The 27,963-nt window shown below is 41.7% G+C and overlaps 1 protein-coding gene across 4 annotated transcripts; it reads left to right on the top strand.

The window, feature by feature from the left end:
- The first annotated feature begins 2 nt into the window (after nucleotides 1–2).
- ZHX1 (zinc fingers and homeoboxes 1) lies at nucleotides 3–27,666 on the top strand. Of its 4 annotated transcripts, XM_071421743.1 has the most exons (5): nucleotides 3–127; nucleotides 221–275; nucleotides 1,093–1,198; nucleotides 16,998–20,434; nucleotides 26,803–27,666. In XM_071421743.1, exon 4 carries the CDS (start codon nucleotides 17,232–17,234, stop codon nucleotides 19,854–19,856), a length of 2,625 nt encoding a protein of 874 aa, XP_071277844.1. In that variant the 5' UTR covers nucleotides 3–127; nucleotides 221–275; nucleotides 1,093–1,198; nucleotides 16,998–17,231; the 3' UTR covers nucleotides 19,857–20,434; nucleotides 26,803–27,666. The 4 variants fall into 4 exon arrangements, with proteins under 4 accessions (XP_071277844.1, XP_071277846.1, XP_071277843.1 ...); XM_071421745.1 differs by lacking the exon at nucleotides 3–127 and having other exon boundaries at nucleotides 138–275; nucleotides 16,998–20,017; XM_071421742.1 differs by lacking the exon at nucleotides 3–127 and having other exon boundaries at nucleotides 138–275.
- Nucleotides 27,667–27,963: the final 297 nt, after the last annotated feature.

Raw genomic sequence — 27,963 nt, 5'->3', positions numbered from 1 at the left:
CTGCCAGGGCGGCTGAGGCAGCGGCCGCGCCGTCCGCGCTCGCCGCGCTCCCGCCCCGGGGCAGCGTCGCGCCGGGAGGATGCGAGTGGGCGCCGCGGGGCGAGGCGAGGGCGCGGGCGGCCGCGGCGTTGGGAGCTCCCGGCCCATCCGCCGCCCCCCCGCCCCGAAAGAAGTGCAGTAGTTTGTGAAGCGCAAGATGGCGGCGCGGCCGTGAGCGCAGGCGGCGGGCGGGCGGCGGCGCGGGCTGAGGGGGCGAGGCGGAGCGGCGCCGGCAGGTAGGGACTCGCTCGGGGGGGCTCTCGGCGCCGGGAGGCGGGAGGGTGACCCCGCTGCCCGGGGAGGCGCGCCCTGCGCACGCCCCCGCTCCCCCGGGAGCGGGCCGGGCGCTCCTCCGGTAGGGACGGGACAGCGCTGCCGCCCCGGGGCGGGGGCGGCTCCCGGCCGGCGGGGGCGGGCCGGGCCCCGCGGGGACGGAGCCCGCGGGGTGGGCGCGGTGGGGCGGCCGCGCCCTCCCGCCTCCCCATTGTCTGGCGGAGGCGCTACCCCCGCGGCCAGGGGTCATCGCCCGTCGAGGGCGGCGGGCTCCGGGCGGGCTGCGGGAGGCAGAGCCCTGGCATCCCGTGCAGGCGGACTGTGCGTGCCCCCCGACCCGACCCGACCCGACCCACAGTGGGGTCAAACCCCGCCGAGGACGAGCTCCTCTCCCCTTTCTTCCTTCCTCCACCCCGTACCGGGAGCCTGCACGGGGCTTTGCTCGCCTCAGGGCGGAGGAAAATCCGTCTGACTCGTCAGTCAGAAAGGAGAATCAAGAAGTTCAATCCCGGTGCGCCCGGAGGAGCCGGCGAGTTCCTGCCCGCTGTCACCGCTGGCGTTCCGGAGGACGGACGGACTGACAGACTGACGGCAGGCAGCGAGCCATGAAGTTCTGGCTCTAGAGTTATCTTGCATCCCGTGGCGTTGCGGTGCGGGGGCGAGCATGAAGGAGCAGTACAGTGTATGTGCAGGCAAAGTTGGGGACGATGTCTGGTTTACTCCTCTGGGGGTGCCTGGGTTTTGGGGTGCGTTCTGATGCTCAGCTCTGCCCTATACCAGGATGTGCAGCACTGGAAACCAACACCAACTTCAATAAACCATGTAATGGAGGCAGTTCTGGATCTCTGAAAGGGGTCAGAGTATCTGCAGTAGAGATTATTATCTGGTAGGTACTTGCACTTCATTTCTGAGCTGCTTGGTAGGTTAAATAGTTAAATAGAAAGATGGGGAAGTTTGCTGTGTAGAAAGTGTCATGTAAAATAGCAAAGGCTGAGATATCTTGGTCTGCAAGCTGGCATAGGTGCCACTTACTCTTAAAATAAGACATATACAGAGAGTATATTAAGCATTTCAAAGTGCATATAAGCATTGTGTAAATAAAAAGTGGATTTTGTTATGAAACTTGGTACAAGAAAACAAATATTCCCTCAAACATAGGAATGAGAGGGGAATTTTAAAAGCTTTGCTGTTGGTTTTCACCAGCGGTTTGTTTTTTGTTTTGATTCAGAAGGATTTCATGCCAAAAAAAAGAACGCTTGTGAGTACTTACAGAAACCCTGTTTAAAACAACCTGTGTGATGTAGACTAGAGGACTGCCCTAAATTAAGACCTCTTGGAGCCAAAATGCATAATTTAGAAACCCTTTTGTTACTTTCTTTAAACATTGCCAGCAAGGCAGTCAATTCCGCTGGTGCTGTTAAATGAATTCCCCTGAGCGGATTAGAAGTAGATGCCATTTTGTATAACTGAAATTATTTGCTTTTAAATGTAGGCTAGTGGTTCTTGTATCTTGGCTAGACAGAACAGCCCTCTCTCTGCTCTGATATTTGGATAACATTTACTATGATTGTCCCCAAACTTGGCTTGGGGAAACACAGTACTTTGAGGTAGAGGTTTCCTTTGTGAGGCTTACTTTCCTACTTTCCTAATGTTTCTTATGGCTCTGTTCTGGATTATTTCGTCTCTTGCAACACCTTTCTTGATGTGAGTGCTTTAGCTGGATCCAGTGTCCTGATATCTAGCCTTAACTGCTGTTTATAACTGTTGTTTATTACAGGAATAGACAATATTTATCACAAAGTTTGTCACGATACTTACCTTTGGAGACTTAGAGCTATGTGCTGAACGGTTCTCCCTTTTGTAGATTCTCCACACTGAAGAATTTCTGTCAAATAATGGACTTTGTAATAGTGCTAGGATTCCTTTTGTTCCTCATGTACCGAGAAGGCTGTTTCTTGTGTCTTGCTTCACTGGGCCCTCTGTAGCATTTCAGTTAAGCTTATTGCTGTGGCTGAGATTTTCCCCTGGGTTTCCCACAATTTGTTTATAAGTAGTCTGAGAGAAAGGTTTAAATTTTGGGTTAACTTTTTCATCTAGTTTTGATTGGTGACCTGTTTGTTTGTATGTAACTTTAGAAGAGTCTTATTTGAAAAACAGTCGTTCATCCTTGAAGTCAGATTCTTTCCTTAAGTCTGAGTTCAGGATTTTTTGCAGCTTTATAAAGTTGGAATTTTTAAAGAACCAAGTACACATTACCTGTGGATTTTTTTTTGTTTGTGAATAATAAATACAACTGAGGGACAATCACATGCAGCTAGGCTATGGCTAACCTTTATTTTGGGGATCAGTTTCTCTTTACCATCAAGCTGAGGTCTAGTAAAGATTTCACGGTATCAAATTCAGAATTTTTATGTTTTCTAATTTTTATAAATCCTGAGCTTGCTGTAAATTGTTCAGAATGATCAGTTAAAATCCTGCGTGATAACAGTTGTGGAGTCATGGCATGAGGGAGTGTTCTGAATGTTTTTATCTGAGTGCATGGACATGCTGTTCTCTTCTGTATGTAAATGGTCAATATTCCCTCTCCTTGTGCTTTGGATGCAGGGTCATTGATCCATAAATGTCCAAGATGGTTTGCTTCTGAGTTGTCAGGGACTTGTAAACAAGTGATGCAATTTTCAGTTTAGTCCCATTTTCCCTTTTGTTTGCTTCCTATTTCCTAAATAGGCAGCAGTAGTGAGTGTAGTGTTCTACTTGTGTAGCTCCCCACTACCTGTCAGTCCTGTCACCTTTGCTGAATATACACCTCTAAGAATACAATTTTCTGTTATTATTTAAGTTTCTAATATTGTCAAATTAGGCATTAAAGGCATGTGACTACTTATGTTTTCAGCATTATTAGTTCTATTAATTTGAATTTACTGTCTTTTATTCTTTTATTCCAATTCATCTTTTCTCTTTTTTCACTTGTTTTTTTAATTTTCATGGCTAGTTGAGGACTTTCCCAAATAGTCAAACCATTTTGCTGCATAAACAGTTCTTTATTTTTCTGTGGAGGTGGAAGCCACCAAAATGATACATTTCCTTATCCTGTACCAACCAGATGGCATTTCATAATTCTGTGCCTTGCACCACTTTCACTGATGGTTCATTTCCAGTTCTGTGGTCTTTCTGTCAAGGAACTGGATGGCACTTCAGGGGGTCCACTCAGGTCTTTATCATATCCTTCAGAGTTCAGTGAACTGTAATGTATTTCTTAGAACAGTGCCTGTACTACCAGTGGATTCTCTCTAACCAGCTTCAGAGATCAGCCCAAACTGAGCAAAAGTTGGCTATTGTCACTTGTTAGAAGGTGTGTACCACTCTTTTATCTTAAGAGCTTTGAGATCATAGGAAATGTTAGAGTTCAGTATAATTCACTGTAAAAGAGTATAATCTGAAGGGGCAGAACATAGCCTACATTTATTGTACCATTAAGATTATTAGACACATTGTCGTGCTAAAGCACAGAAGACAGGAAAATTGCTGACGACTAAAGCGTGATTGGAGAGCCTTCAGGAAAAAATTGTAAAGAACTTTCAATATTGCTGCTGTTTGCACTTCTTAAAAGATCTGAAAGGTAGCAAAGAACTTAATGTTGCAAACTTTATTTAGCATAATCTCTGCTTGTGTCTGACAGGTCTGAAGGAACTTTCTGTATTCTACTTCAAAAGAACAGCTTCTGCATCGTGTTTGGAGCCACTTAAGAAAGTGACTTTGGTATTTTGGGCTCACTGCATGCACCTTGGTTTTCTCTGGTGGCCTTTTGCAGTATGCTGCTCACCTTCCTTGTCTAATGGTCTCTCTAGGATTTGGAGGAACTTCACATGCCTTGAGGGGACCCCAGTGTGAAAGCATTGCTCAAGGCTTGAAGGCTGACAGTTGTGTTTAGGGAGGGGGCAGACAGAGCTGTGTAATGAGGAGTGTGTAACGCCAGCCCTGCTGCTTGGCAGAGCCGGCGTCAGTCCTGCGAGCACCAAATGCACCTCACCAGACACAAGGACACAAATGAGCTTTTGAACTTCCTGATGGTTATGGTAAAAGCTCCACCATTTTCAACCCATCTTCAAACCATGTTTATTAGATGGAAAATAGCTGTTAGCTCACAGTGAATTCTGTGAATGGGTAGAGATTTTATGGCTTGAATCATTGTTTATAGGTTAGGACTGGGATTATTTTAACATTGTTTTAGTTTAGAAAGGTGCTAAGGACTTCATAGATGGAAGTGCATGTTTGTATAGTCCAAGGCAATCTTGGTAGAGGTCTCTGAGCTTGCCTTTCTTAAAGCTATGAAATAGATTAACGTACACAAAATATGGTACTAATGTGATTACTTTCCTTCCCTACAATGGAAGTACTTGGTTTATACGTCAAAATACTGTTGATTTTAAAACTCTCTTACTGGCTCTGAGCATGGGTGTAAAGCTCTGTCTTGGTAATTATGTTAGTTGAGATCTAGGAATGTTGTATGTCTGAAAAAGAGTAAAGGGGAAACAGTGGGGAAGGAGTCAGGAGAGAAGAGTTATTAACTAGTGAGTGTAGAAGACTGGAAGTAAAATGTTAGTTACAGCTGTGTGCTTCCTCAAAGACTCCAGATTTCTAGTCAATCTTTAGAATACCTTCAAAGTAGAAAGATACTGCCTTTTTATACATGGATCAGATGCCCTCAGCAAATCAGTGGAAGCTGAGAGTGCTCTGCAAATCCAAGTTGTATGAAGAGGAGTTGGGCACTTGGCAGCAATTGCCAAGTGAATTAGATGGAGCAGGCATGAAAGCTCAGGAGTTTCTGTTTCTCAGCAGGATTTTCAGCAAGGTAAAATGCATGTGTGGATGCAGTGGAATTTTTGGAGGGTTCAGCACTGCACAATGTTCAGCCTTGTCTGCTCTGTTGGATACTTAATGGTTCTGTGTCCTCCACACTTCTCAGGGGGACCTGGTCTGACAAAAGGCTCACCACTCTTAGAGTGTCATGTGAGTTTGGGTTTTTGTTCATGGATCAGTTTGAGGAATTGGTGCCCATACAAGCTCCCTGCTGGTATTTAGGTATCTGCTTAAATATGATGCAAACACACACAGCTTCACTACTTGTACCTTATGAGTGTTTTTCAAATTTGACTTACTAATACATTTTACTTAAATTTTTGGAGCAATTAGTTGGTGAATAGAGAACTAATTTTTTATTGCATTAAAAGCAGTAATTTAGCATGAAAGAGACTACTTATGGTGAGGTTTTTTGTGAGATGCCTACAACTTTGGGTGTTTATCAGTCCAAAATCATTCATTTTAACTCTGATTCTTGACAAGTAGCTTTTTTTTTTTTAAGCTCTCTATTTTCTTGGTTCCTCCATAGGAAATATAAGGCCTTGCTAATATCAGCTGTTTGTTTCTTCAGGGGGAGAGGAGGGAAGAGATGGGAGAAAAGAGTGGTTTAGAAGAGTAAGTTTACTCTTTCTACACATAGTAAAGAATTAATTACAAGCACACACCCTTAGAAAGATATATTAATCATTGTACATAAAGTCCAGAGAGGGAAAAGTTTTACATTACTCTGTACACTGAAATTCAGATTCCTTTGTGTTGAAAGCTTTCCAGTATTGATAATTGCATGGATGATGACAGTGTGAGCACCATACCCTGATGCCACACTCACTGACAAAGAGTGGGGAATACTTTGACTGCAGTTTAAGCCAGATGCATATGGGCACAAGGTAGTTCTAGGTTTAGGATTTGCAGCTGTGTGCTGCTTTATATGAGTGACTATCCTATTTCCAGATGAAATGCTCAATTACAGATACTAATTACTGGCTGTGAATTACTGAACAGGAGCCCTCTCCTTCGCCAGGCAATGTTTAAGCCCTGTTGCTGCAGAGAGCAGGCGAGAGACAGAGGCTGAGGGTGGGAGCTCACTGGAGGGTTAGGGCTGAACATTGCTTTGCACCAGAGCAGCTTCTTCAGCACTACTTTGTGTGCAAAGATTCAGTCATTTCCATCCAAAGCAATGAAATAAAAAGCTCAGTCAGCCATTTCATCTTGAGATACCCCGCCCTCCGAAACAAATATTAAAAAGAAAATGTAGGTTTTGGTCCGTGCATATCCCAGTGATTTCCACTGATTTGAGTTGATGCTTGTAATTGGAGTCTAGACAGGCTGTGTTTTGCAAAATATAAGTATATTTTTTACATTTCTATAGAGAGAGTTCCAAGATTTATGTAATCTCTTTGATATTATATTTAACCCAATTACAACTTGAAAAGGAGTCTGATTAGCTTACCTTTGTCCTAGATTCAGTTTTAATATCTAATGTTTAAATGGACGGGGGATTGATCTTTATTCTTAATGATTCGTGCAGCCTCAAAGCACAGTGGTTTCTAGTTGTGTGCTGCCGTTCCCACTGGGGGATGCAAACAAAAGAACAATAATTTCAGACTCCTCCTTCAGTTTCCAAGAGAACCTTAGCTGCTCAGGGATAGCTTTGAATTTTAAAAGCATCTTTCTTCCAAATTATGTATTGATTGCACACAAAATAGCAGTGCTCTAATATGCAATTTAAAACAAATGCATGATGGTGCTCATTTGTTTTTAATGCTGCTTTTTCCAGCAGAAAAACAAAAAGAGGGTTCTATTCCCATAAACCAGTCTTGCAAAATCCTTACAAACATTTATTAGTCTAGACACAAAATATTCTCACCCAGCCTCAGCTTGACGATGACAAAAAAAAAAAAAAAAAGGCAAGCTAATATTGTACTTGGCTGTCAAAAAAGGAAAATAGGGAAAAAAAGAAAAAGCTTGCCCCAGGCTAGTGAACCAGTAACATTTTTCTGGGGCTGCTTACAACAACAGATGCATCTTATTCCCATGGGGTTTCTGGGCCTGCCTATTTTCTATGCTAAACTTGGACACTCTTATAAACATTCTCTTTGAGTACCACACCCCAGTTGTATCCTGGGCTCTTCTGATTTGGTTGATTTAACAATGATACCAGACATGTTCATCTTACCTCTCCTGACCTGTCTTTGTATTTCCCTGTCTTACTCAGGTATTATTTAACTAATGCATTAATTCAAAACCAGTTCTAATGTATGGAACCCAGAATAATGGAATAGGTGATTTGATCATACCTTGAATCTGAATGTAGGGAACCCTGATATAAAATTTCTCCTAATTTTGAGTTGAATTTATGCTTTCGATAACTTTGTAAATGACAAGTGATTCTCATTGTTTGATACTGTGGTTGTGTGCAGAGATATTTTTGTAAAGGGATAATTTATATCAGGGATTGTTACTTTATCTCAACATACATACACTCAGATTATTAAGTTTTATTTCTGTCCTTTTCCTAGAAAACAGTGAATTATGCATATCTTGTTTTTCAGGTAATGATTAGTTCCTGTTTTTCTAAATTTATGTCTAAAATACATTTGATTTGGAAATTAAAATTATATATTAACTTAATATGCACCTAAATGGCATAACATTGGTATTATTAAACTACTGTAAATATGTAGCATATCTAAGAGTACATTTATTTAAGCATGACTTTTTTTTTTTAAACCTACTGATTTGTGAGACAAATTATGGTACTTTTTTAGTACTCCCTAGAGTAAATTTATTGTTTCTATGATGGTGTATCCATGTCTGTTAAGACTTTAGCCCTGGCAGAGTTTATCCTTAAGCCTGAATCGGAGATCTTCTACAGAAACAAAAGCTGTCCTGCTTTTTAAAGTTTGAGGCAGGAACTTCTGTCATTCAGGAAATAATTTCTACCTTCACTCAGTGCAGATGTCTACAAAGTGAACTTTTGTGTATAAGGTTAGTTGTTAACTGCCAATAATTCAGTGTTTTCACTGAGAATTTCCACCTTAGTTAAGGAAAAAAGTAATGACATGAACTAAAACTACCCATTATACTACTGGTTTTTTTAATTCCATTAGTAAAAACTTAGCTGTTTGCAATTAGAACAGTACTTCCAGCAGTAACTGGTGCTTTTAATGATTATGTCTGGTTTAATGTCAGTAAATAAGATAGGTGTTTCTCCTATGAGGGAATGTGTTCAGTGTGTTCTTGAAACATTAATGTAAATTAACAAAATCTTTCTGTTTAAAACTTACAGTCTAAATAATAGGTGTTTTAAACATAATACTGATTCTTCTCTTCTTCCCCCCCATCTGTCATGCTGTTTTGTGCTGTGTAATGTTTTTTAGGCTTTTCTGTTACCTCTTACATGTGTTATGAACACATACAGTATTCCTTTAAAAATTTTACTGCTCATTCTCATTTAAATCAGTGAGAGTATGATTTTGACCCTAGGATATTTATGCAGCTTTAAACTACCTGTATTTTTTAAAACAGAACTAATCTGTTTTTCTTATGGTGTTTAAATCTAATGCAAAAAAGAAAAAAGCAGCTCCACAGCTACTAAAGTACAGTGTTTTAGTTAATTCCATATTTACCACTTAAATCATGTTGTGCTAATTTTCCACCATTATACTGAGAGACACAAAGTGAAAGAGGGCAGTCCGTTTGGGGTGACCCTGTCTCGTACCTCCATGCCAGGACTGAACATGGGAGGTTTGTGTTTCCCCTGCAGGGGTGGTTCACACGACAGGCAGCTCCAGCAGAGCAGAAGGTGCAGCCTCCAGCTTTCCTCAGCCAGTGCCTCCCAAACTGGGGATTGTCCTCTCCAGGGCGCTGGGAGTGACGAGAGGGGTCACGTGTCTGGCACAGAGTAAGTCACAGAGGTCAGGTTCACAGTCAGAGTTTAGGAAATTAGCCTGGGAAGCGGTGGAACAGGGAGCCAGGCTGGTGAAAGACTTGTTGATTTCTGCTGCTGCTTTGAAGGCCTTTGTTCAGGTGAGCTGGGAGCAGCGTGGGACTGCCGGGCGCCAGGTCCAGCGGTGCCTGGGAAATGCTGGAACTGCAGACCTCCTGTTCCTGTGCCACAGGCTGAGATCCTTGTTCTGATCTGCTGACTCTTCATTACCCCGTGGTAACCTGAGTACACAGTCACCTCTCAGACTTCTGCAGGGACTGTACTTCAGATTCATCTTTCCAATCCACATATTGTACTTGAAAGCCTCTGTAGTCCCCTGTCTTTTACCTTTCTTGTCACTGGGCTGATAGGCAGTAAACAATGTTTATAACTCTCTGGATGAATGATAGGGGCATGGGGTGGGGGTGAGGGAATTGGTCTTGTCACACAGAATAAGACATTATCTCCCAGAGAAATCAGCAGGAGTATCTAAGGAGTACAGTACAGTATTCAGCAGGGGCGTGGAGTCACATCAATGTTGCAAATAAAAATGCTTTGCTTTTCATAAAGGTTAACTTGGTACACAGTGGTATTTTGCTAGATAATTGAGACCTGCCGAGAGTGTTTATGCAGGCAGCTTGGACTATCCTCTTTTTTCTTTGTTATATGCTTGAACACCTCAAAATCCTGAGGAGAAGCATTAGAGTAGAAGGGACTTTTGAAGATTATCTAGTTAGGCATCCTGCTCAAAGCAAAGTTATCTGTATGGTAGGTAGGGTTGTTCAGGGTCTCGCCAAGTTTTAAAACTTGCAAGGATGAAAATTCCTTAAAAATCCCAAGCAGACTTTTACAAACTCTCCAGACACCTGGTTACAGATCCTCACCAGTGCTGAAGTGCTGTTGCTCCACCATCACTATGCCTCTAAAGGGATCTGCAGCAGTCACAGAGTGTGTTGGTGTTGCAAGGAAAGACAGGCCTGAGTGAGCTTGATAGTCTCACCCTGGTCCTGGCAGTAATTTAGTGCTGCACTGAGAATACTTGCACTTACACCAGGTACTCTGAATACAGAGACAGGAACTTACCTGTTGTATTTTGACTTCAGAATGTGTTGTTCCACGACCAGCATTGCTTGGATCAGGTCAGAGGATGGCATCCGGGAGAACTTCTGTAAGATCAGCTGTGCTTGCAAGCATGGACATCAGATTCTTCTGCATTTTTCCACTATGGAGGAGTCTGCCAGTAGGGAGTGGGTCAATTCTTTGTTGTGTCTGTTCTTGTGTGATTTGGTTTACAATTGTAAAGCTGTTGTATTGTACTGGAAACATTCTGGAGCACCTTAAAAAGAACCTTATAAAATACCAGACCTGAAGTAAAAATTTTTGCATCCAAAGTGGAGATGCAAATCACATGCCATTGAACATAAAGGAGTTTTCATGCACTCTGCACTCCTTGGCCTTCTCACAAAGTGGAAGCAGACCTGCAAGGCTGGGGGGGGCTTTAAGGAGGACACGGGGTAGGAAGCAAGCAGGTGGATCCAAAGCACACAGGAAAGGTTCTGAGCAAGCACATTTGAGCAAAAGCTCAGTGGACCAAGTGGTAGAGAAGATTCTAAAGAGCAGTTGAAACACTGAAAATGTGCCTTGCAGTCTTCACCATGACATGGGATTACATAGGTTCATGCAGTAGAGTTGATCTTTTTTGCTTTTCAATTGACACTCCCAAGTCCTTGTTTTTTCCTCATTCATAAAACACTGGTTCATACAAACACTGTGTTTATACATTTGTTTCAAGTATTTTGGGATTCTTTACAAGTTATTTAAATTATGGGTCTGTGTTCTGGTGTATGCATGTGTGGAGCATGTAGCAGTGTGTATTAGTGTCACCTGGTCAGTTCACTCCAGTCCCTGTTTTCAGTTTCTTAAAATAGATGGAATGAGAAATTTTCACATTGTTTCTGTCTTGAGGCTGCTTTTATTCCCTGTTCATTGAGTTTTGGGGGAACATTAGCTGGTTCTAGAGTAAAATTAACAGAGTGAGGAGGGAAGCAGGGAGAGGAAGAAAGGCAATCTCCATGTAAAAGCCATATTATCTTTCTTTTTCTGAGCAGCTCTGTGCCTCAGGGATTTGACATAGGAACTTGAAATTTGGCATGGATCTGGCCTTGAGGTCTGAGAAGTGCATTCCACTGTTAAAAAAAAAAAAAGGCAGAATTATTAGTCATAATGTATCACTACCTTTTTGTATCCAAGGTAGAATTTGCAGGATGTTTTATCACCTGCTCTTGATCATGCTTTTATTCCTGTCCTGCACATCTGCAGACTGCTTTAAACCACCTATATTTAATGGATCCTCCTTCTCTGTCTATCTAGGTTCTTGTATTGTCATGCATTAGGGTCATCCTTAACCTGCTGCTGCTCCTTGGGCTTCTGCAAATGCCCCTGGCCTAGCAGAAGGTACAAAAGCATTGGGAGCTGTAAGCCCTGAGACCCAGTCCTACTTTTTAAGGGTAGAATACTACTAATACTCCATTTTGAGTGGTGACAGCCAAATATTAATGAAAGCAGAAAGCAGCCAGTGTGAAATCTGGTTTCCAGTGTGACGAGGGCTCGTGCAGTTGGTTGGAATCGGTGGAGAGGGGAGAGGAGAGCGAGACAATCTGTGCTGGGCTGTGAAATCACCTCAGAATCGTGGGGGCTCCTGCTCAGCACCAGCCATGACTCAGGAATGAGCTGGGCTGTCTGTGAGGAGACATCTGCAGGGCTGCAGCTTGGGTCTCTGGAGGAGCTGAGGGTGTCAGGGGACACGAACTCCAGGAAGTCGAAGGAAAGGCTTGTACTTGCAGCACTGGACTAGGGCCTGGGAAAAGGAATGGCTCTAAAAATTTTTCATCTGGAAGGAAAAAAAAAAGGCAGAATGAAGTTGAAAGGAGCATTTTGTGAAGTTGTATGTGTGCTAGATTGTTTGATTTTAAAGAAGGAAATCCCATTATAATAAAACCTTTTGTTTTGGTGTTTTAAGGAGAAACTTTTTTGTTAAACAGTTTTTAAAATTAATAATTTCTTACTGTTCTATTTTTTTAAAGCCAACACGAAACATTTGGAGGGTTGAATTAAATGTTTATTCGATGCAGAACACATTAAAATTTGTCTTCATGTCAGTAATTTATTTCTTCGTCCTTTCTGTTTTGTATGTAACAGCACAGCAATTAAAATAAAATAGAGCTGTAACTATGGAAAGAAAAAAAAAATCCCTGACTCTGCTGCCATTTTATTGGGTATGATAAGCATTTACACAAGTCTGATACTCACTTTCAAAAACAGTCATGCAGAGATGTCTGACATTAGAAGTACTGAGTGCTCACAGTTTGAATTGGGCACTTCAGTCAATAAAATCAAGGTCTGCCTGTATGAGTGTAGCTGCCAAGGGGTCTGTGTCACACAGAAAATACCTGTCTGTATCATACAGAAAATACCTGTCTGTGTGACTGAGGAGCAGAGACATGCACCATTCGTGCTAAAGGTGCCTCTTGGTCAGTGTACCCTGGTTTCTGAGATGTTTGGTCATTACCTTTATATAGTCAGACACAGAACCTGGTTATGGCTTTCTGTATCAAAAGCAGGGGCACAGGTTCCTGTGCTCTGTGCAGGGGTACCTGCAGAATGTGCTGCAACAGAGAAAGGGAATGTTGGTCACGGAGCGGTCGCTTCTGGCATGGAATTCTGACATTTACTGTGATGGAGCTGTTTGTTACCCATTGAAACCAGCACTGAGAGGAGGTAACTGGGAAAGCCCAGTCACATGTCCTGTGGCAGGCTCCCTTCAGCCTCTCCTGCTTTTGTGTCAGCTTCCCAGTGCTCCATCCCGGCTCTGGCTTTGGCACAGCCTGCAGCTCTGCGTGGGCACTACAGCAGCCTTTGGAACTTGCCTCCCTCATTGCCAGTCTAATGCAGCAAGGACCTAAGTGGGCCTTATCTTTGTAATACGTGAGGACTTCTGCTGAAATCAGTTTGATAAGTTTCACTCCCATGTTGGATTAGTACCAGCCCTTATTTTAAAAGAGGAATTAAATGTAAATATTGCATGATTAACAGAGATCTGGCTTTATTTTGGAGTCATAAGCAGTAAGGCTCTCTGAACTTTGCAGATAAGGAACAAGTGAAGAAAATGGCACTGCAACAAAGTCCTTCACCCTTCTCCCTGAGAGGCAGCACAGATCAGAGTGTATTAGCCTACACTGAGCTCTGCAGAATAGTTTCTTACATAGATTCATCTACTCTGAGTAAAGGGTAGTAGAAGGAGGCTAAACAAAGGATCAACAACTGCATATTGTCATGGGTTCTAAGAAGGCAGCATTTTCTGTGTGAAGTGGCAGGCAATTTGTAATCCAGGGATTTAAAAGTTAGAAGCAGGTTCTATTGCTTCATCTTCTGAGCCACTCTCTGCATATCCTTAAAATCACATTACATGGGGCTGGATTTTTTTGGCATGCTTTTCCTGTACACTGGATGGAAGTGTCATACAGCAGACAGGGAGCGATGCCTTTTCAGAAAGCATACACCCTGAACACAAAGTGAACGTTTTATGTCAACTCATTTCTTTTTCTTGCTGCATCAGGTGCTCCTGTTTGGGGGAGGGAGGGAGGGAGAAAGTGAGTACAAATTTTTTTCTGGAAGCAAGTTCTTTCATGTGTGTCTTCTGTGGTCAGCTCTATGTCTTTTCCTTCTCAAACTGTAATCAAATGGGTAGAAGGTTTCTGCCTCCATTTAGAAAATATTTATATAAGTCTTCATACAAATCTGCTATCAAGACAACTTTAAATGTGGAATTCCACTCTGGAATGAATCTGTCTTAATATAATTATTCATTAATTGGGATTGCTAACTGTTTCTGAAGAACAGTGTCCTGAGGAATTGCCTGCTGAAAGATAAAGTATCAGATTCTGGACTTTCAAAAAGTATGCCTGCACTTGCTGGTTTATGTTCCTAGAAAAACATCTGTTTTGTGGGCTGATTTGCTAGGAATGTCAATTCTGTGAAAATCTGAGGTGAAATTACAGAAGGGGATGCAGTGTAAATAAAGTTTTTCTTCAGGTTCCTTCATTAAAAAATGCTGCTTTTGACATAAAATAAACACCTGGATTATTTAATTGCAAACCAAATTACACAATACAATGTCAGTTTTCACAAGGAGAAATAAAAAGAGAAAATCTTTTGCAATATTTTGTCATATATTTGACTTTAAGGTATGTAAGGGACAAGCAGAACCTTTCACTGAAGTGATGACCTTCAGGAATCCATGGAACATGAGGGAGGAGGTCTCAGTGGCCTAGAGACAGGCAAGCACAAGACTGGCACAGGACTGCCCAGTCTTAACCAGGGGAAATGCTTGAGCAGAGGAGAACACGTAGTGAGTCTCAGGTCAGTTAGAGGGATCTTCATTCCCAGCTGAACACAGGAAGAACTTAATAAAAAACAGTCTGTAAGAGCCTCAAGAATTGTAACAAGGTCCCTAGAAAGGTGGATTTGGCAAGACCACTCTGTTACTTCATTTTGTTGGAGTCGTGCTGCAGAATGTTGCAGACCTTATTGAAGTTGAGCTATGTGGCAAGGTCCCACACATTCCTGTAAGCAGAACTGGAGAGGAATTTTAGAGGAAATGAAGAGTCCAAGGATGATGCATAATTGGTTGGATAAACTGCTCAAATGTGAGTTTTCATAATCCCCTGTTAAATTGAGAGAAAATGTCAAGCAGGGTGCTACAGGTGGAATAATCACATATAGCTTCAGGGAGGAGGGAATGGAGGTTTCTGTAAAGTCAGTAGAGGAAAGAAGGCTGGGAAGGGTTGCAGGCATCTCACTTTCTTCAGCATCTCACAGCTCTTCATAGCCATGAGTTAAACAGGGTTTTGACATCACAACATCCTTTAAAAAAAAAATGACACAGTGTAGTCAGAAGAACAGAGATGGAGCTTTCGTTTTCTGAGACCTGTTTTCATCAAAGAAAAGTGTTGCTCTCTTGGTAAACAGAGGAGGGACACAATAATCTCCTTATGCACCATAAGCAAAACAGCAGCACAGCAGAGATGTGATAGAGATTTAGCTAAAAGCCTGCAGGTGCTGCAGTTGCACAGAGACCCCTTGGCTTACAGGCACTGTGAACACCGTTGAGTACACAAGAAGACTGGAGAAGAACATTTATTGATTTGTTGAACAGGTTTTCCATTTTATTCCTTATCTCCAGCCTTTCCTTCAGCATGCTTCAATATTGCATGTCAGATCAAATGTTGCTTTCACTTGCACTCCAGGCCATCCCAGAATGGGACTCTTGGCAAGCACCTAAGCTCACTCAGACTGCCCTGTGCAGAGATCCTGTGTGCTGTGCTAGGGATGAGGTACTACAGAGTACCACAGTCACTCCTCAAAACACAACTTCAGCCAGCAAAACTAGCTGTTAAGTTGCTTTTTAAAATAGGCATTTCTGGCATTTCTGAAATTTTACTCAAAATTGCAGAAACATTAGGTAATACCACCCAGCTCTTCCCCCAGAGCATTGCTCAACGTTGTCTTGGCAGTTGTCTTCCCTTTTGTCAAGAGCCCTCCAGCCCCACAGAGAAGCAGCACAGTTAATAATGCTCTACCTCCTGTCCCTTGAGACACTGAGACAAATGGATCTGTTCAGCTTTGCTTCACGGTTCTCTCTCTGCAAAGAGAAATGAGGTGGCCTGCAATAGGTACTTTGTACATACATGAAAATAAATATCTTCTGCACTTCTGTGCTCAGTTTTACAGACTGCCACTATTAACTTGTGGAAGAAGGATATCTTTCTACTCCAGTACCATTAAATAATTGTCATCCTGGAATGATGATTACCCAAGATTAATTGAGCATTTTCAGTGTCCTTAATGCCATGTAACCATATCCTTGGCATAAAAAGCATATCATGTGAGGCTCTGCACTTTGGATGTAGTCACAGATGTAGTGCAGAGGGTGGCTGTTAAAAACATTCAAGGAGGATATTTATGAAGCAGTAAGGTGACACATAGTTTCAAAAACAGAGCTTACAGAGCAGCACTTGGTGAACTGGGATGATCACTTTGGTCTTCTGCCTGAAGAAAAAATGTGAAGCTAAGGCTTCTGGTTGGGATATCAGTCTTTAATGCTTTTTCTCTCTCTGTTACAGCTGACACAATTGGTCACGTCTCTGTTCATGCATAGAGGCATGAAAACAGATTTTAGTTGATTGCCAAGTGCTACTAATCAACTTTTATTGGTTTGGGATTGGTCTTCAATTGGAGAATGACATTTGGGAAACTAGGAAGAAAGGCATTGTTTTGCCTGTTTTCAGACATGGAAGAAAGGTCTTGCACATGATTGTGCTTGCATGTATAATGCAATAGAGAAATACTCTAAACCTGCCTTTTCTGGGACACTTCACAGCCTGTGACATGAAAGACATGACAGAGCCAGTAGTGGGTATGTCATATGGGCACAAGTTTGTGATGGGAAGGACTTGAGCTCACAGAACAGCTGAGAGACATTGTCATAGCTGAGGGAAAGCAGTCCAAGGGCAAGAGTGACCTCAGCACTGTGCCAAATAAAAAGGCTTCTGAAGCAAGGGAAACAATCAGGAAGTTACCTGTTTTATACCACCCTGTTGTTTAGGTCTGTCACTGTATTAACATGAACTGAAACAAATTTCAGTCTGTAATAAGTGGATTGGATTTTGCCTTTCTTATCATAGCTTCAGTTATCTCTTGGAATGGGTCTGCTGGTTTCAGGGGATGAGCAGTGGCACACTAAACCCCAAAGGACTGAATTACATTAAACTGTAATATGTAGCAAAATAGAAATTATTATTTAAATTAAACTAATTCCACTGTCTCTTCTTTACTACAGGTGGTGGATGTGGACTTTAAAACAGTGTCTCAACATCTCATCCTCAACTATTTTTAATCTGATTGCACTACGAAAGAAAAGCTGCTAATGGGAGAAATGTTGAGACTTTACAAGAACTGACTTGAAGTACCGAAAGCCATTATTATTATTATTTTATTATTACTATTATTAATCAAGAAGAGCTTGAAGCTAATCTGTATCTGACCAGTCGTTATCATTTTCACAGTAACAGTCATGGCAAGTAAACGAAAATCAACAACACCCTGCATGGTCTTAGCCAATGAGCAGGATCCAGATCTAGAAACGGTGTCAGACTTGGAGGAAGGACCACCTGTGCTCACACCAGCAGATAACCCTACAGCAGAGGGTGTGACAAGTGATGAGGATGCTCATGAGTATGTGGATTCAGACAATAAGAAAAATACAAATAAAGTAGAAGGTGGTTATGAGTGTAAATACTGTACTTTTCAGACTCCAGATCTCAATATGTTTACCTTTCATGTGGATTCAGAACACCCCAACGTAGTGTTAAATTCATCCTACGTTTGTTTAGAATGTAATTTCCTTACCAAAAGATATGATGCCCTCTCAGAGCATAATTTGAAGCACCACCCTGGAGAGGAGAATTTTAAATTGACTATGGTGAAACGTAATAACCAGACAATCTTTGAACAGACAGTAAATGATCTCACTTTTGATGGGAGTTTTGTTAGAGAAGAAAATGCTGGACAGGCTGACTCTTCTGAGGTCCCCTCATCAGGGATCTCCATTAGCAAAACTCCTATCATGAAAATGATGAAAAGCAAACCCGAGGCTAAACGTATTGCTGTTTTCCACAATGTAGTTGATGACATTCCTGGTGAAGAAAAGGGAACTGAAAATGAGCCAAACTCTGAAGAAGTAGTAGAAAACCCCCCAGCGGCAGTTTCTGAACCCAAACCAAGCCATTCAGTTGTGTGCAGTGCAGCAGATGTGGCCGGGGCAGTAGTGACCCCAGCACCAGTGCTTCAGCCTGGGGTGGCGCAGGTTATAACAGCTGTCACAGCTCCACAGAACTCCAACCTGATTCCCAAAGTCCTAATACCTGTGAATAGCATTCCAGCCTATAACACTGCTTTGGATAACAATCCTCTTTTGCTTAACACCTACAACAAATTCCCGTATCCAACCATGTCAGAAATCACTGTTCTTTCCTCTCAAGCTAAGTACACAGAAGAGCAGATTAAAATCTGGTTTTCTGCTCAGCGTCTGAAACACGGAGTGAGCTGGACGCCAGAGGAGGTGGAGGAAGCAAGGAGGAAACAATTTAATGGCACAGTGCATACTGTGCCCCAGACCATTACTGTTATTCCAGCACACATTTCGGCCGCTAGCAATGGTTTACCTTCCATTTTACAGACATGCCAAATAGTTGGTCAGCCAGGACTTGTTCTCACTCAAGTTGCAGGTACAAATACATTACCAGTAACAGCCCCAATAGCTTTGACTGTAGCAGGAGTCCCAAACCAAACACAGTTACAGAAGAGTCAGATTCACAGTGCTCAGCCTATTGCAGAAACCAAACAAGTACCTGCCATTCCAGCCCCTCAGCTAATCAAAAATGAATCCACGCTGATGAATCCCGACTCCTTTGGCATCCGAGCAAAAAAAACTAAGGAACAACTGGCAGAATTGAAAGTCAGCTACCTTAAAAACCAGTTTCCTCAAGACTCAGAAATTGTTAGACTTATGAAAATAACAGGCCTCACTAAAGGAGAGATCAAAAAGTGGTTCAGTGATACACGCTACAATCAGAGAAACTCAAAGAATAATCATGGGATTCATCTTAACAGTGATTCATGTGCCACCATTGTTATTGATTCAAGTGATGAAATGAATGAATCTCCAACAGGAGTCACTCCACAGAGCAAGCCATCTTGGGGTACTTTTCCTGATTTCACCCCACAGAAATTCAAAGAGAAGACTTCTGAACAGTTGCAAGTCCTCCAAGCAAGTTTTCTTAATAACCCAGTCCTTACTGAAGAAGAGATGAATAGATTAAGAGCCCAAACAAAACTGACCAGGAGAGAGATTGATGCCTGGTTTGCAGAAAAACGGAAATCAAATGTCTTGAAGGAAGAGGGAGCTGACATGAATGAAAGCAATGCTGGCAGCTCAAAAGAGGAATCTGGAGAAACATCTGTGGGAGATGGAGCAGCAGGAACAAAATCAGGGTGTTCTACTTCAAGCAAAATAGGCAAAAAATCACCAGAGCAGTTGCACATGCTCAAAAGTTCCTTTGTCCGTACTCAGTGGCCATCTCCACAAGAATACAACAAGCTGGCAGAAGAAACTGGGCTTCCAAGATCAGAAATTGTGAGCTGGTTTGGAGATACTCGCTATGCCTGGAAAAATGGTGGATTGAAATGGTATTACTATTACCAGAGTGCCAGTGCAAACAGCCTGAATGGCCAAGGCTTTGCAAGGAAGAGAGGGAGAGGAAGACCAAAAGGGAGGGGGAGAGGGAGGCCTCGGGGGAGGCCTCGGGGAAGCAAGAGGTTAAATTGCTGGGACAGAGGTGTCTCTGTCATAAAATTTAAAACTGGAACAGCAATCCTGAAGGACTATTACATGAAGCACAAATTCCTTAATGAGCAAGACCTTGATGAACTGGTAGCCAAATCTCACATGGGATATGAGCAGGTCAGAGAATGGTTTGCAGAAAGGCAAAGAAGATTAGAACTTGGAATAGAGCTGTTTGATGAGAATGAGGAGGAAGATGAAATGCTGGATGATCAGGAGGATGAGGAAGAAACAGATGATAGTGATACTTGGGAACCCCCCAGACATGTTAAACGTAAACTTTCGAAAACAGACTGATGTACAATTTGGAATTTGGGGGCCAAAAACCTATGAATTAGGTTTGATGTTATGGTGAAGAGCCAAATGATTTTTCATGGCCTTCAGTTTAGCAAGCAGCTGCTCAGCATCTTCCTTCCACCTACATGGAAGAGTACATGGGCAAGATGCTACCTGTGCAGGCAAGAACTGTTTGCTTTGTTGCTACAAGAGATGAACATCCTGGGGCCTGGCCTGGGACAGGGGGTTACAAACCAGATCAAGTTCAGCTCCTTTTCCACACTACCGATGGGAAGGTTCATGTTCATCATACACCTGACTGCTTCTCAATATTTAATTGCCTTATGTTGTTTAATTCCAAAAAAAACACAGACACTTTTTTTGTTGTTGTTGTTGCTGTAAGAGAACATTGCCTGCTTGTGAAGGAGGAAAACACAAAAACATTAGATGTCTTTTTGCAAACATCACTTCATCTGAAAGGTTTCAAGGCCTGGGTTTATTTCTTAAGGAAAGCGTTGAAAACAAAAGAGAAGGGGAAAAGTGTGACAAAAGGAACCAATGAACCTAGGGGTGAAGATTGATTGGTTTCAGAACATAAGGTGATATCTGCACCTTTTGCATATCTTTGGAGTGTTTTGGGTTTACAGAACTTGGACTGAAGTGTTCCTTGTTGATAATTGTGAGCTAACTGAATGAGTCTGATGCTAGAAGATGCTTTTTGTCAGTGTAATCAGTGTATCCCCACATCAATCTAATTTAAATGCCTGACAGACTCGATGCAGTTAATAGTAACACTCACTTCTACCTTGTGCATTCTTTCCTTTGTTGGAAATGGTAAAATAAGTACCTATATTTCAAAAAAAAAAAAAAGGAATTTCTTGAAATCTGACACTGAGTCTAAGGTTAACAAAAGACAAAAACTGCCTGAAAGTTGTTCAGAGGTGCCTAGGGGTTTGTAAGAATACACAGATACAGAGGTGAAAAACATCTCTTGGTACTAGTAAGAAAGGTTTTCAAGTAAGTTGTGGCAATGACATGGTGTTTAATTCACAAACAAAATGAAGCTATATGGCTTTTAGATGCTTAGTAATTACAAACACGTTAGTGTTGAATTGTTCTTCACTGGTAGCCCAGTTGAATGATGTGTGTGCAGGTTTAACTGTAAGACATCCTAATTGAACTCACACTGTGCTGATTGCTCACAGGATTGCTGGGTGAACACACTATTTCTGGATGTGGTTTGATCCACCTGAACTGAACTCCAGAAGTAGTTTAATCTGATATAAAACATTCCCATCTTAAATAAGTGTGTATAAAATAATTTTTTAAAAAAGCTATTTAGTCTCAATACTGTGAAGTTATACTGCAGTTTGAATTAGCAACTTAAAACAATGGGCCAAATTCACGCAGGTTTAGTTTAGGCAGATGTTTGGCATTCTAGAGAACTGCTGCTCTGAGGAAGAGTAGTTTGTATTTTTGCTACTGCCAGCCTGCATTTTTAGGGATAAGTTACTTTATATTTAGATGTCAAAAGATGGTGATGAATTGGTGCTGCTGTCACCAGCATTGTCTGCTTTTACATTGGCACTGATGGATACTAGCAATCTCCTTTTGCACATCTGACAGCATCTTCTCTGTAGGCTTCTGCATCTGATGACTAATGAGGACAGATTAGTGCAGAGAAAATGAGACCTAATGTCTCCCCATCTTCAAGAACCTATGCTAGAATTCTAGAATTAGTCTTTCTTCTGGACTGTTATAACTCAAAAAAACCAAGAAAACCCTTTTAGTCATGATATTGTGAAGCAGAGGAGTCCATGTTGGATCTGGTTTTCATATCTGATTGTGGGTGAAGCCCAGGCTAAAGTAAGAAAGGGAGTAATGTCTGACAAAAAATGTTGTTAACCTCCCAGACCTTCCTCTCTGGACTCTTGTAGCTGCCCTTCTGCTCACAGATTGAATAAGCTCCCTGAGCTCCAGGAGGATGTTTCATAGGAAAGCCATTTACTGGGTTACCTCTTCTTACTGTTTTAAGATTACTGGGGAGAAAAAGGCAATAGCTTATGATATATGTCATGAATTTGATGATGAAACTATTCCCTGGCTTCCAAGACTCAGGTTGGTGAGACACAAAGTGGCCAGCCTTGCCAGAGAGGAATAGCCAAGAATCCTCATTTTAACTTTGGAGTGGGGCAGAACCCACCCCATGTTGTCAGCAGATTTCACAGGAGTGTTTATGACTCTGCATGTGAGGTGGTACAGGAGAGATCAAGATCTGGCCTTTTCAGCATGGGGTTGGGAGGGACTCTCCCCATTTGTGTGGTAATAGTGTGCATGATGGTAAGAGTATGCTGTTGTAGATGCCAGCAGATACAAGAAAGACTCATGCTAGCTTCAAGCTCTGTTGGGAATACAGGGTCAAAAATCTGTGCTTGCTGAGTAGGAAAGAACAAAGCTAGAAGGAAAAGATGCTATTTTTAAGTTTCCAAAAATATTAAACCAAATCCTTGGGAATATGCCTCTAGCAAGCAAAATCTGGAGTTGCCTTAATCCTTGAAGTTGACCCAGAATTAATTTTCTTTAAAAAAACCCAAAACAACCAAGCAGCTTGTCCAAATAAATATCTCCATTTTTGTTAGCAGAGACTTATTTAGGTTAGCTAGGAATTCTGTATTTAAAAAATGGGGGAAAATACAAAGATCCAAGTTAATTATGTGATTGAACTGGGATATTTTCCACTTTGGCAGTGTTCTATTAAATAACACTCAGCTACAAAGGTAGGCCTTAGCACATCTGGTCTGAAAAACACAGGAAGAGGAAATACATTGTTTATCAGACTAAATATAGTTGGATTGGAGGTCTTCTTTCAGTTGAATGGTCAGAGACAGTGGCTGATGCACACTGGGCCGGATTTTTGGTCGTTGTAAATATTAAAGTTCCATGTATTCCACTGGTTATACCAGTATTTACAGCCCAGTGAGAAAATTATCTCTTTGCAGAACATAAAATGTAAATTAAACCATGTGCTGTGGATCAGCTAATGAGAGATGCAGAGTCTACACATAGCATGTTGGGCTACGTGCACATTTTAAGCCCTTCAGTTGTGCCAAGGATGAGGAAAATCTGGGTGGGTTCAGCCTGAAGACAGAAGTTGTGTGCATTCATTATTGCCCATAGTCTGACAGTTATCTCTGTCTGAAGAGTCCATTAATTACCAGTGTGTTTCATGTTTACAGCATGTGTATATTTGCACAGGCAGAAAGGCAAACTTCTTCCAGAGGCCTCCTGTGTCAGGAATGACAGGGGAAGTGTTGGAAAGTGCTGTGGTCAGCTGTACCTGTGATTTGTGGTCGTGGCTGGTGGGAACTCAAAGCTGCTGGTAACAGTGGTTTAGCCCAGATTCATCTCAGCCACCCTTAGGCTGCTGTGGGCACTGTACAGTCACCAAGAGAAACAGAGATGGCCTGGTGGGTGCAAAGGATGTGGCACCTTCTCATTCTGCCAGTCACACCCAGGAAACTCCCTGAACTTAAACACATCAGCAAGTGTCCTAATTTATTATGATTCTGATCACCTCTGTGCTCATCAGCAGTGCACCCCTGCAAGCCTGGCTCCCTCCTATAGTTTATGCACACTTCCAAGGTGTTTTGGAAGCTGTTTGGACTGAGTTATGCTGGCACTGGGAAAGGAAGGGGAAAGAAAGTACATCTGCCCAGGAGTGAGTGTCCACATGACTTTACTCATTTTCCTGCATGGTAAGGACTGTGGCTAGATGAACCTGTGGATTGTTTTCTGTATTTCTGTGGAGCTTCACCTCTTAGGTTTGAGCTCATTATGAGCCAGGCTTCAGTGATTGTCACTGACACTGAGACAGAGGAACTCTGATCTTGCTTAGATCTTACCTCTGGGTGGCTGATTTCTCAGTCTTCATTGGGAACCACTACATCAGAATTCAGTTGTGAACATCAGTTCCTTTAGAGCTAAGCTAGTGCATGTCTCTTCATCTGCTGTTTCTGCCAGGACTGCCTGCTCTCATGATGCCAGTTGTGCTGTCTCTGGAATTCAGCTAAAGAGAGAATACAGATAATTCTGTGCCAGAATGGAGAGGGGAAAGAGCTGAAAGACAGAAAGCAGTGTTACAGCCAGGGAGGACAGCCACCATCACAGTATCATCCTGCTTCATGGCATGTTTCACCCTTCCTTCCTAGTGCACTGAAGGAGCACAGTTCTATCTTAAACAGTGCTCTCTTCCCAGCATCACCTCTCAATGGCCCCAAATTAGTGTTGGAAAAAAGAAAGTCAGGCCTATATTCCCCTGGAGGTTTGAATGAACTAACAGTGCTGGCCTGTAAGAAGTGAACAGAAGGGAAAACACAAAAGCTTGAAGGCTCTGAGTTTTGCTTGCCCTGCAGAATTTACTTTTCTAGAAGTTGATAAGCAAAACAAGTTTAACTCCTTCTGTTCTGACAGGAGTAAATTATTACAGTCACTCCTTTTTGTCTGAAAGCAAAGAAAAGGAAAGATACCTAGTACCTGATTATTAGAATTTAGTATATTATCTCTAATACACTGTAGTAAGTGAGGCCATGCCTTTTTTAACCTTGTCTGGTACCATGTTGAAAACTGCTTTTTCATTGCATTATGAACTGTAATTCATAATTCAGAGTTACTGACAGTAACTTTGATTATTGGGAAACTCATGCAGTGTCCACACATGACATGAAATAATTTTCTAATGGACGATTTGCTCACCTTGAACAAAAGCAGATTTTATTTTTCTCTCCAAGAAATGCTTGAGGCAGGCAAATGCACTCCCTTCCCCTCTCCAGAGCAAAGGAAGGATTTCTGGATCCTGTACCAAGTGATTCATGGCTGTATACGGTCCCCGTAGGCCAGAAAGCCCAAAGATGCAGACATTCTCCTCCTCCGTTTTCCTCTGAAATGAGAGCACAGCAGTAACTCTGACAACTGATCTCTGGCTGCTGAGTAACCAGGCTGTGGTTTAAGGTGGGGAGTGTTTTCCCTTTTGCACTTAATGGAGTACTGTGTATTCAGGCTGGATGTCAGTATTTGCTTCTGTAAATATGGTCGTACCAATTTGCATCCTCCACCTGAGTCCAATACCTGTCTATATTCATATCTCCCAAGGAGAGAAGATAATCTTTAAGCTTCTGTAGTGTTAAATATCCCTGCCCTAACCTGAAGGCACAAAACTGGAGTGCAATTAAATATAGCTATTTTCTTTAATTTATTTTTTGCTTTGAAAACAATTTTGCTTGCATTTAGTAGTAATAGAGAGATAGTATCAATGACCAGAGAACAGTAGAACTTTAAGAATTGTTTATAATACCTGGAATGATGGTGTAAATTAAAGATGGAAAGGGCTAGTAGAGGATTCAGTTCCCTACACTGAACAGTGCAGGGTTAAATCTGTATTCTCCATCCAGTTTGTGATATCCTAGGATAAGTAGATTTACCAAGAAGCATGACACAAACTTATCAGGTCAAGTTACTTGAGGTTTGCTGATGTGTTAAAATTCTGTAGGAAAATATTTTGAAATAAGAATTTCAACAGAAAGTGAAAAATCCCCTTAATGGCTACTAACACACAATAACTCGAATTTCTGCATTTTTTCCCCACTTCTAAAAAGGGATATTTTGAAGCACAGGTGGGTTATAGCCAGTATTTCCAAGTTTAATGGTTGGAGTTCTTGGGGATTTTTCTCTTTCTGTGGTGAAGAGCATCTGCACCTTTTCAGTGAACAGTTGTTGCAAAACCAACTCACACAACATAGAGGGATATAAAATGTAGAGGGATAACTGAGCATTCTGTAGCACTTTTCATGAATTAAGGTGGGATTTGTCTGATGCACGTTGATGTCTGCACTGGGGCAAGACACTGTAGGTAGTCAGCACAGCAAGGAATGCAGACCTGCTCATCCTGCATGCCTGGAGTGGCTCAGAGGAGCTGCACCCCAGCTCCACTGACTTACCCTGACTTGCAGGCAGCTGCTGGCACTGCAGACATCTGACATTACAGAGAGGGATCTTCTGGCTGGATTGCAGCACTGATCTTTGTGTTGTGCTCAGCAGTGGTACTGACCTCTGCTTCCAACTTGATGCTTGTTGGGAAATGAGGCTTTTTTTTTTTTTCTTTTATTTAGAGCAGGTAGCACAACAGTGGTGGCTAAAGTAACTGATCCTTGGTTATAATACTGTGGCATAAAAATGCTTTGGGTTTTCTCAAGTATTTTAGAGATAAGGTTACTGTGTGAGCATTGGACTGTGCATAACCTAGAATGTGTTGGGACACATAGTATTTGTGTCCCAGTTGATGAAAGTATTTCCTTATGTGTATTCAGTACTAGATACCTGTCATGAAACTGTCCCAAAAGAATCTGCTAGAATGACAGAAGAGTCAAGTCCTCATCTATGCTATGAAATGATCAACCACAAGAGCTCTGCTGTGATTTCAGAATGTTCCCCCATCTTCCAGTTTCCGCTTACAAAAGTATTTCCAACCCTGCATAGTTGGCTATCTGCATGTATGCTTACAGTCTGTACAGAAATGCACTAAAATGAGTTGCCCTACCTGGGAAGGCTTTATATTGTACAGAAAATGTGGCACTAGGTACTGCTCTTCATGTGCACAGGAGAGTTAACAGGTGTCAGTCTCGTTTACAGAAATGATGGCGCTTTGCAATTTTCTATAATATATTGCAATATATTTAAATGTCCTGTTTGACATGTGAAATGAAATTAAGTTAATGCATTGTTATGTATTTGAAGTATGAGGAAGATGATTCACTAACGACCAGCAAGGTTTTTAGAAAGGTGTCCAGTATGTAGCTGTCTGTGTGATCTGTCTGGTGTATGTGATATTAAAGGAAGCAACAATACTGTCACTGTTTAGAATGAAGAGTTTCTTTTGAATGATGCAATAGCTTACAATGTCTTTCCTTTGTAGCTGCCCAGTGTGGTGAAGGGGAAGCAATTCTTGAAAAATTTCAAGATAACTGGTTAACTGTGAATGGGCCTAATCTTTCGTGAAACCAAGAAAAATTTTTGGACACACACAGGACTTGAATACTCAAAAGGATTGGAACTTAGTGTTGTGCCAAAGTTAAACTACTGCAGTTGGCAGTTCTGCACTGTAAATAGAAGACTGATTAAAAGACAGCTTGTAATTAAAAAAAAAATCAAATTTTAATACAGTACGTTTTTATTCTGATACATGATGGAAACATTCTGTTTTAAACCTTTTTTGAAGAGGCTTCAGTGACCACTAGATTTTGTCCTCTTATATTTTGTTTGGCCTAATACTATATGTTTTAGTAAGATGGGCTCTATTGCCTGTGTTCTTTGATATGTGATTAAGCTTATAGCTTTGAGTGACCAAACATTTTACAGAGTAAAAGTTCTTAGAAACAGTATAATGTAACTGATATTTCTGTGTCTTATTTATCAGGCTCTGCACAAACTTGGAAAGTTGTGCTGGACTTGTACAACTCGTATATGGGAACGCAGCATACTTCTGGATATTACAAACCTAAGCCTTTGTGGCTGTATGGATCTTGTCTTTGGATTTATTTTTGTTATTTTTTTGAGGCAAAGAAACGAATGGATGCTGCTGTAAAATATTTGTAATACTGCCATTATTTCTTTCTGTAGCAATTATTGCTTTTGCTTCAACAGATAAAGAAAATAAATCAGAGATAGAAAAATCCTAAAGACGCTGGTAGAAGAAAGGATCATGTGAGAACTTCTGAAAATAAACTTTGTACCAAAAACTTGAAAACAGAAATAATGGAATAAATGTCTCCTTACTGAGTGTGTGTGGTTTTAAGAGGTGGTGTGGAAACCAGGAATCACGTCTGTATGAAAATGTCACAAACCAGACCTTCTCAAATATCATTTTTCCTGTTACACAAAACGGAATTTCACCAATTCCTCAGATGCACTGAATTTGGAGAACTGGCTTGGCGGAGCAGCCAGTGTGAGGTCAGCTTCAGTGTGAGTCAGTTCAGCTGCTGCTGCTGAGCTGTTCTGCCGTGTCAGCCGCCCAGGGATGTTCACGTGATTTCTCTCATTAGGGCAGATGCTTTTTACTGCGGCATTTTAAATATTC

The sequence above is a fragment of the Agelaius tricolor genome, unplaced genomic scaffold (genome assembly GCF_023055355.1).
Source record: "Agelaius tricolor isolate 1412-34295 unplaced genomic scaffold, bAgeTri1.0.p SCAF_2, whole genome shotgun sequence".
In the NCBI taxonomy this organism is placed as follows: Eukaryota; Metazoa; Chordata; class Aves; order Passeriformes; family Icteridae; genus Agelaius; species Agelaius tricolor.
The sequence above is the reverse complement of the archived record's forward strand: the minus strand, read 5'-3'. Positions and strand labels throughout refer to the sequence as shown.

Excerpts from the sequence above, each read along its gene's own strand:
- ZHX1 (XM_071421743.1), top strand. The coding sequence starts at position 17,232 with ATGGCAAGTAAACGAAAATCAACAACACCCTGCATGGTCTTAGCCAAT.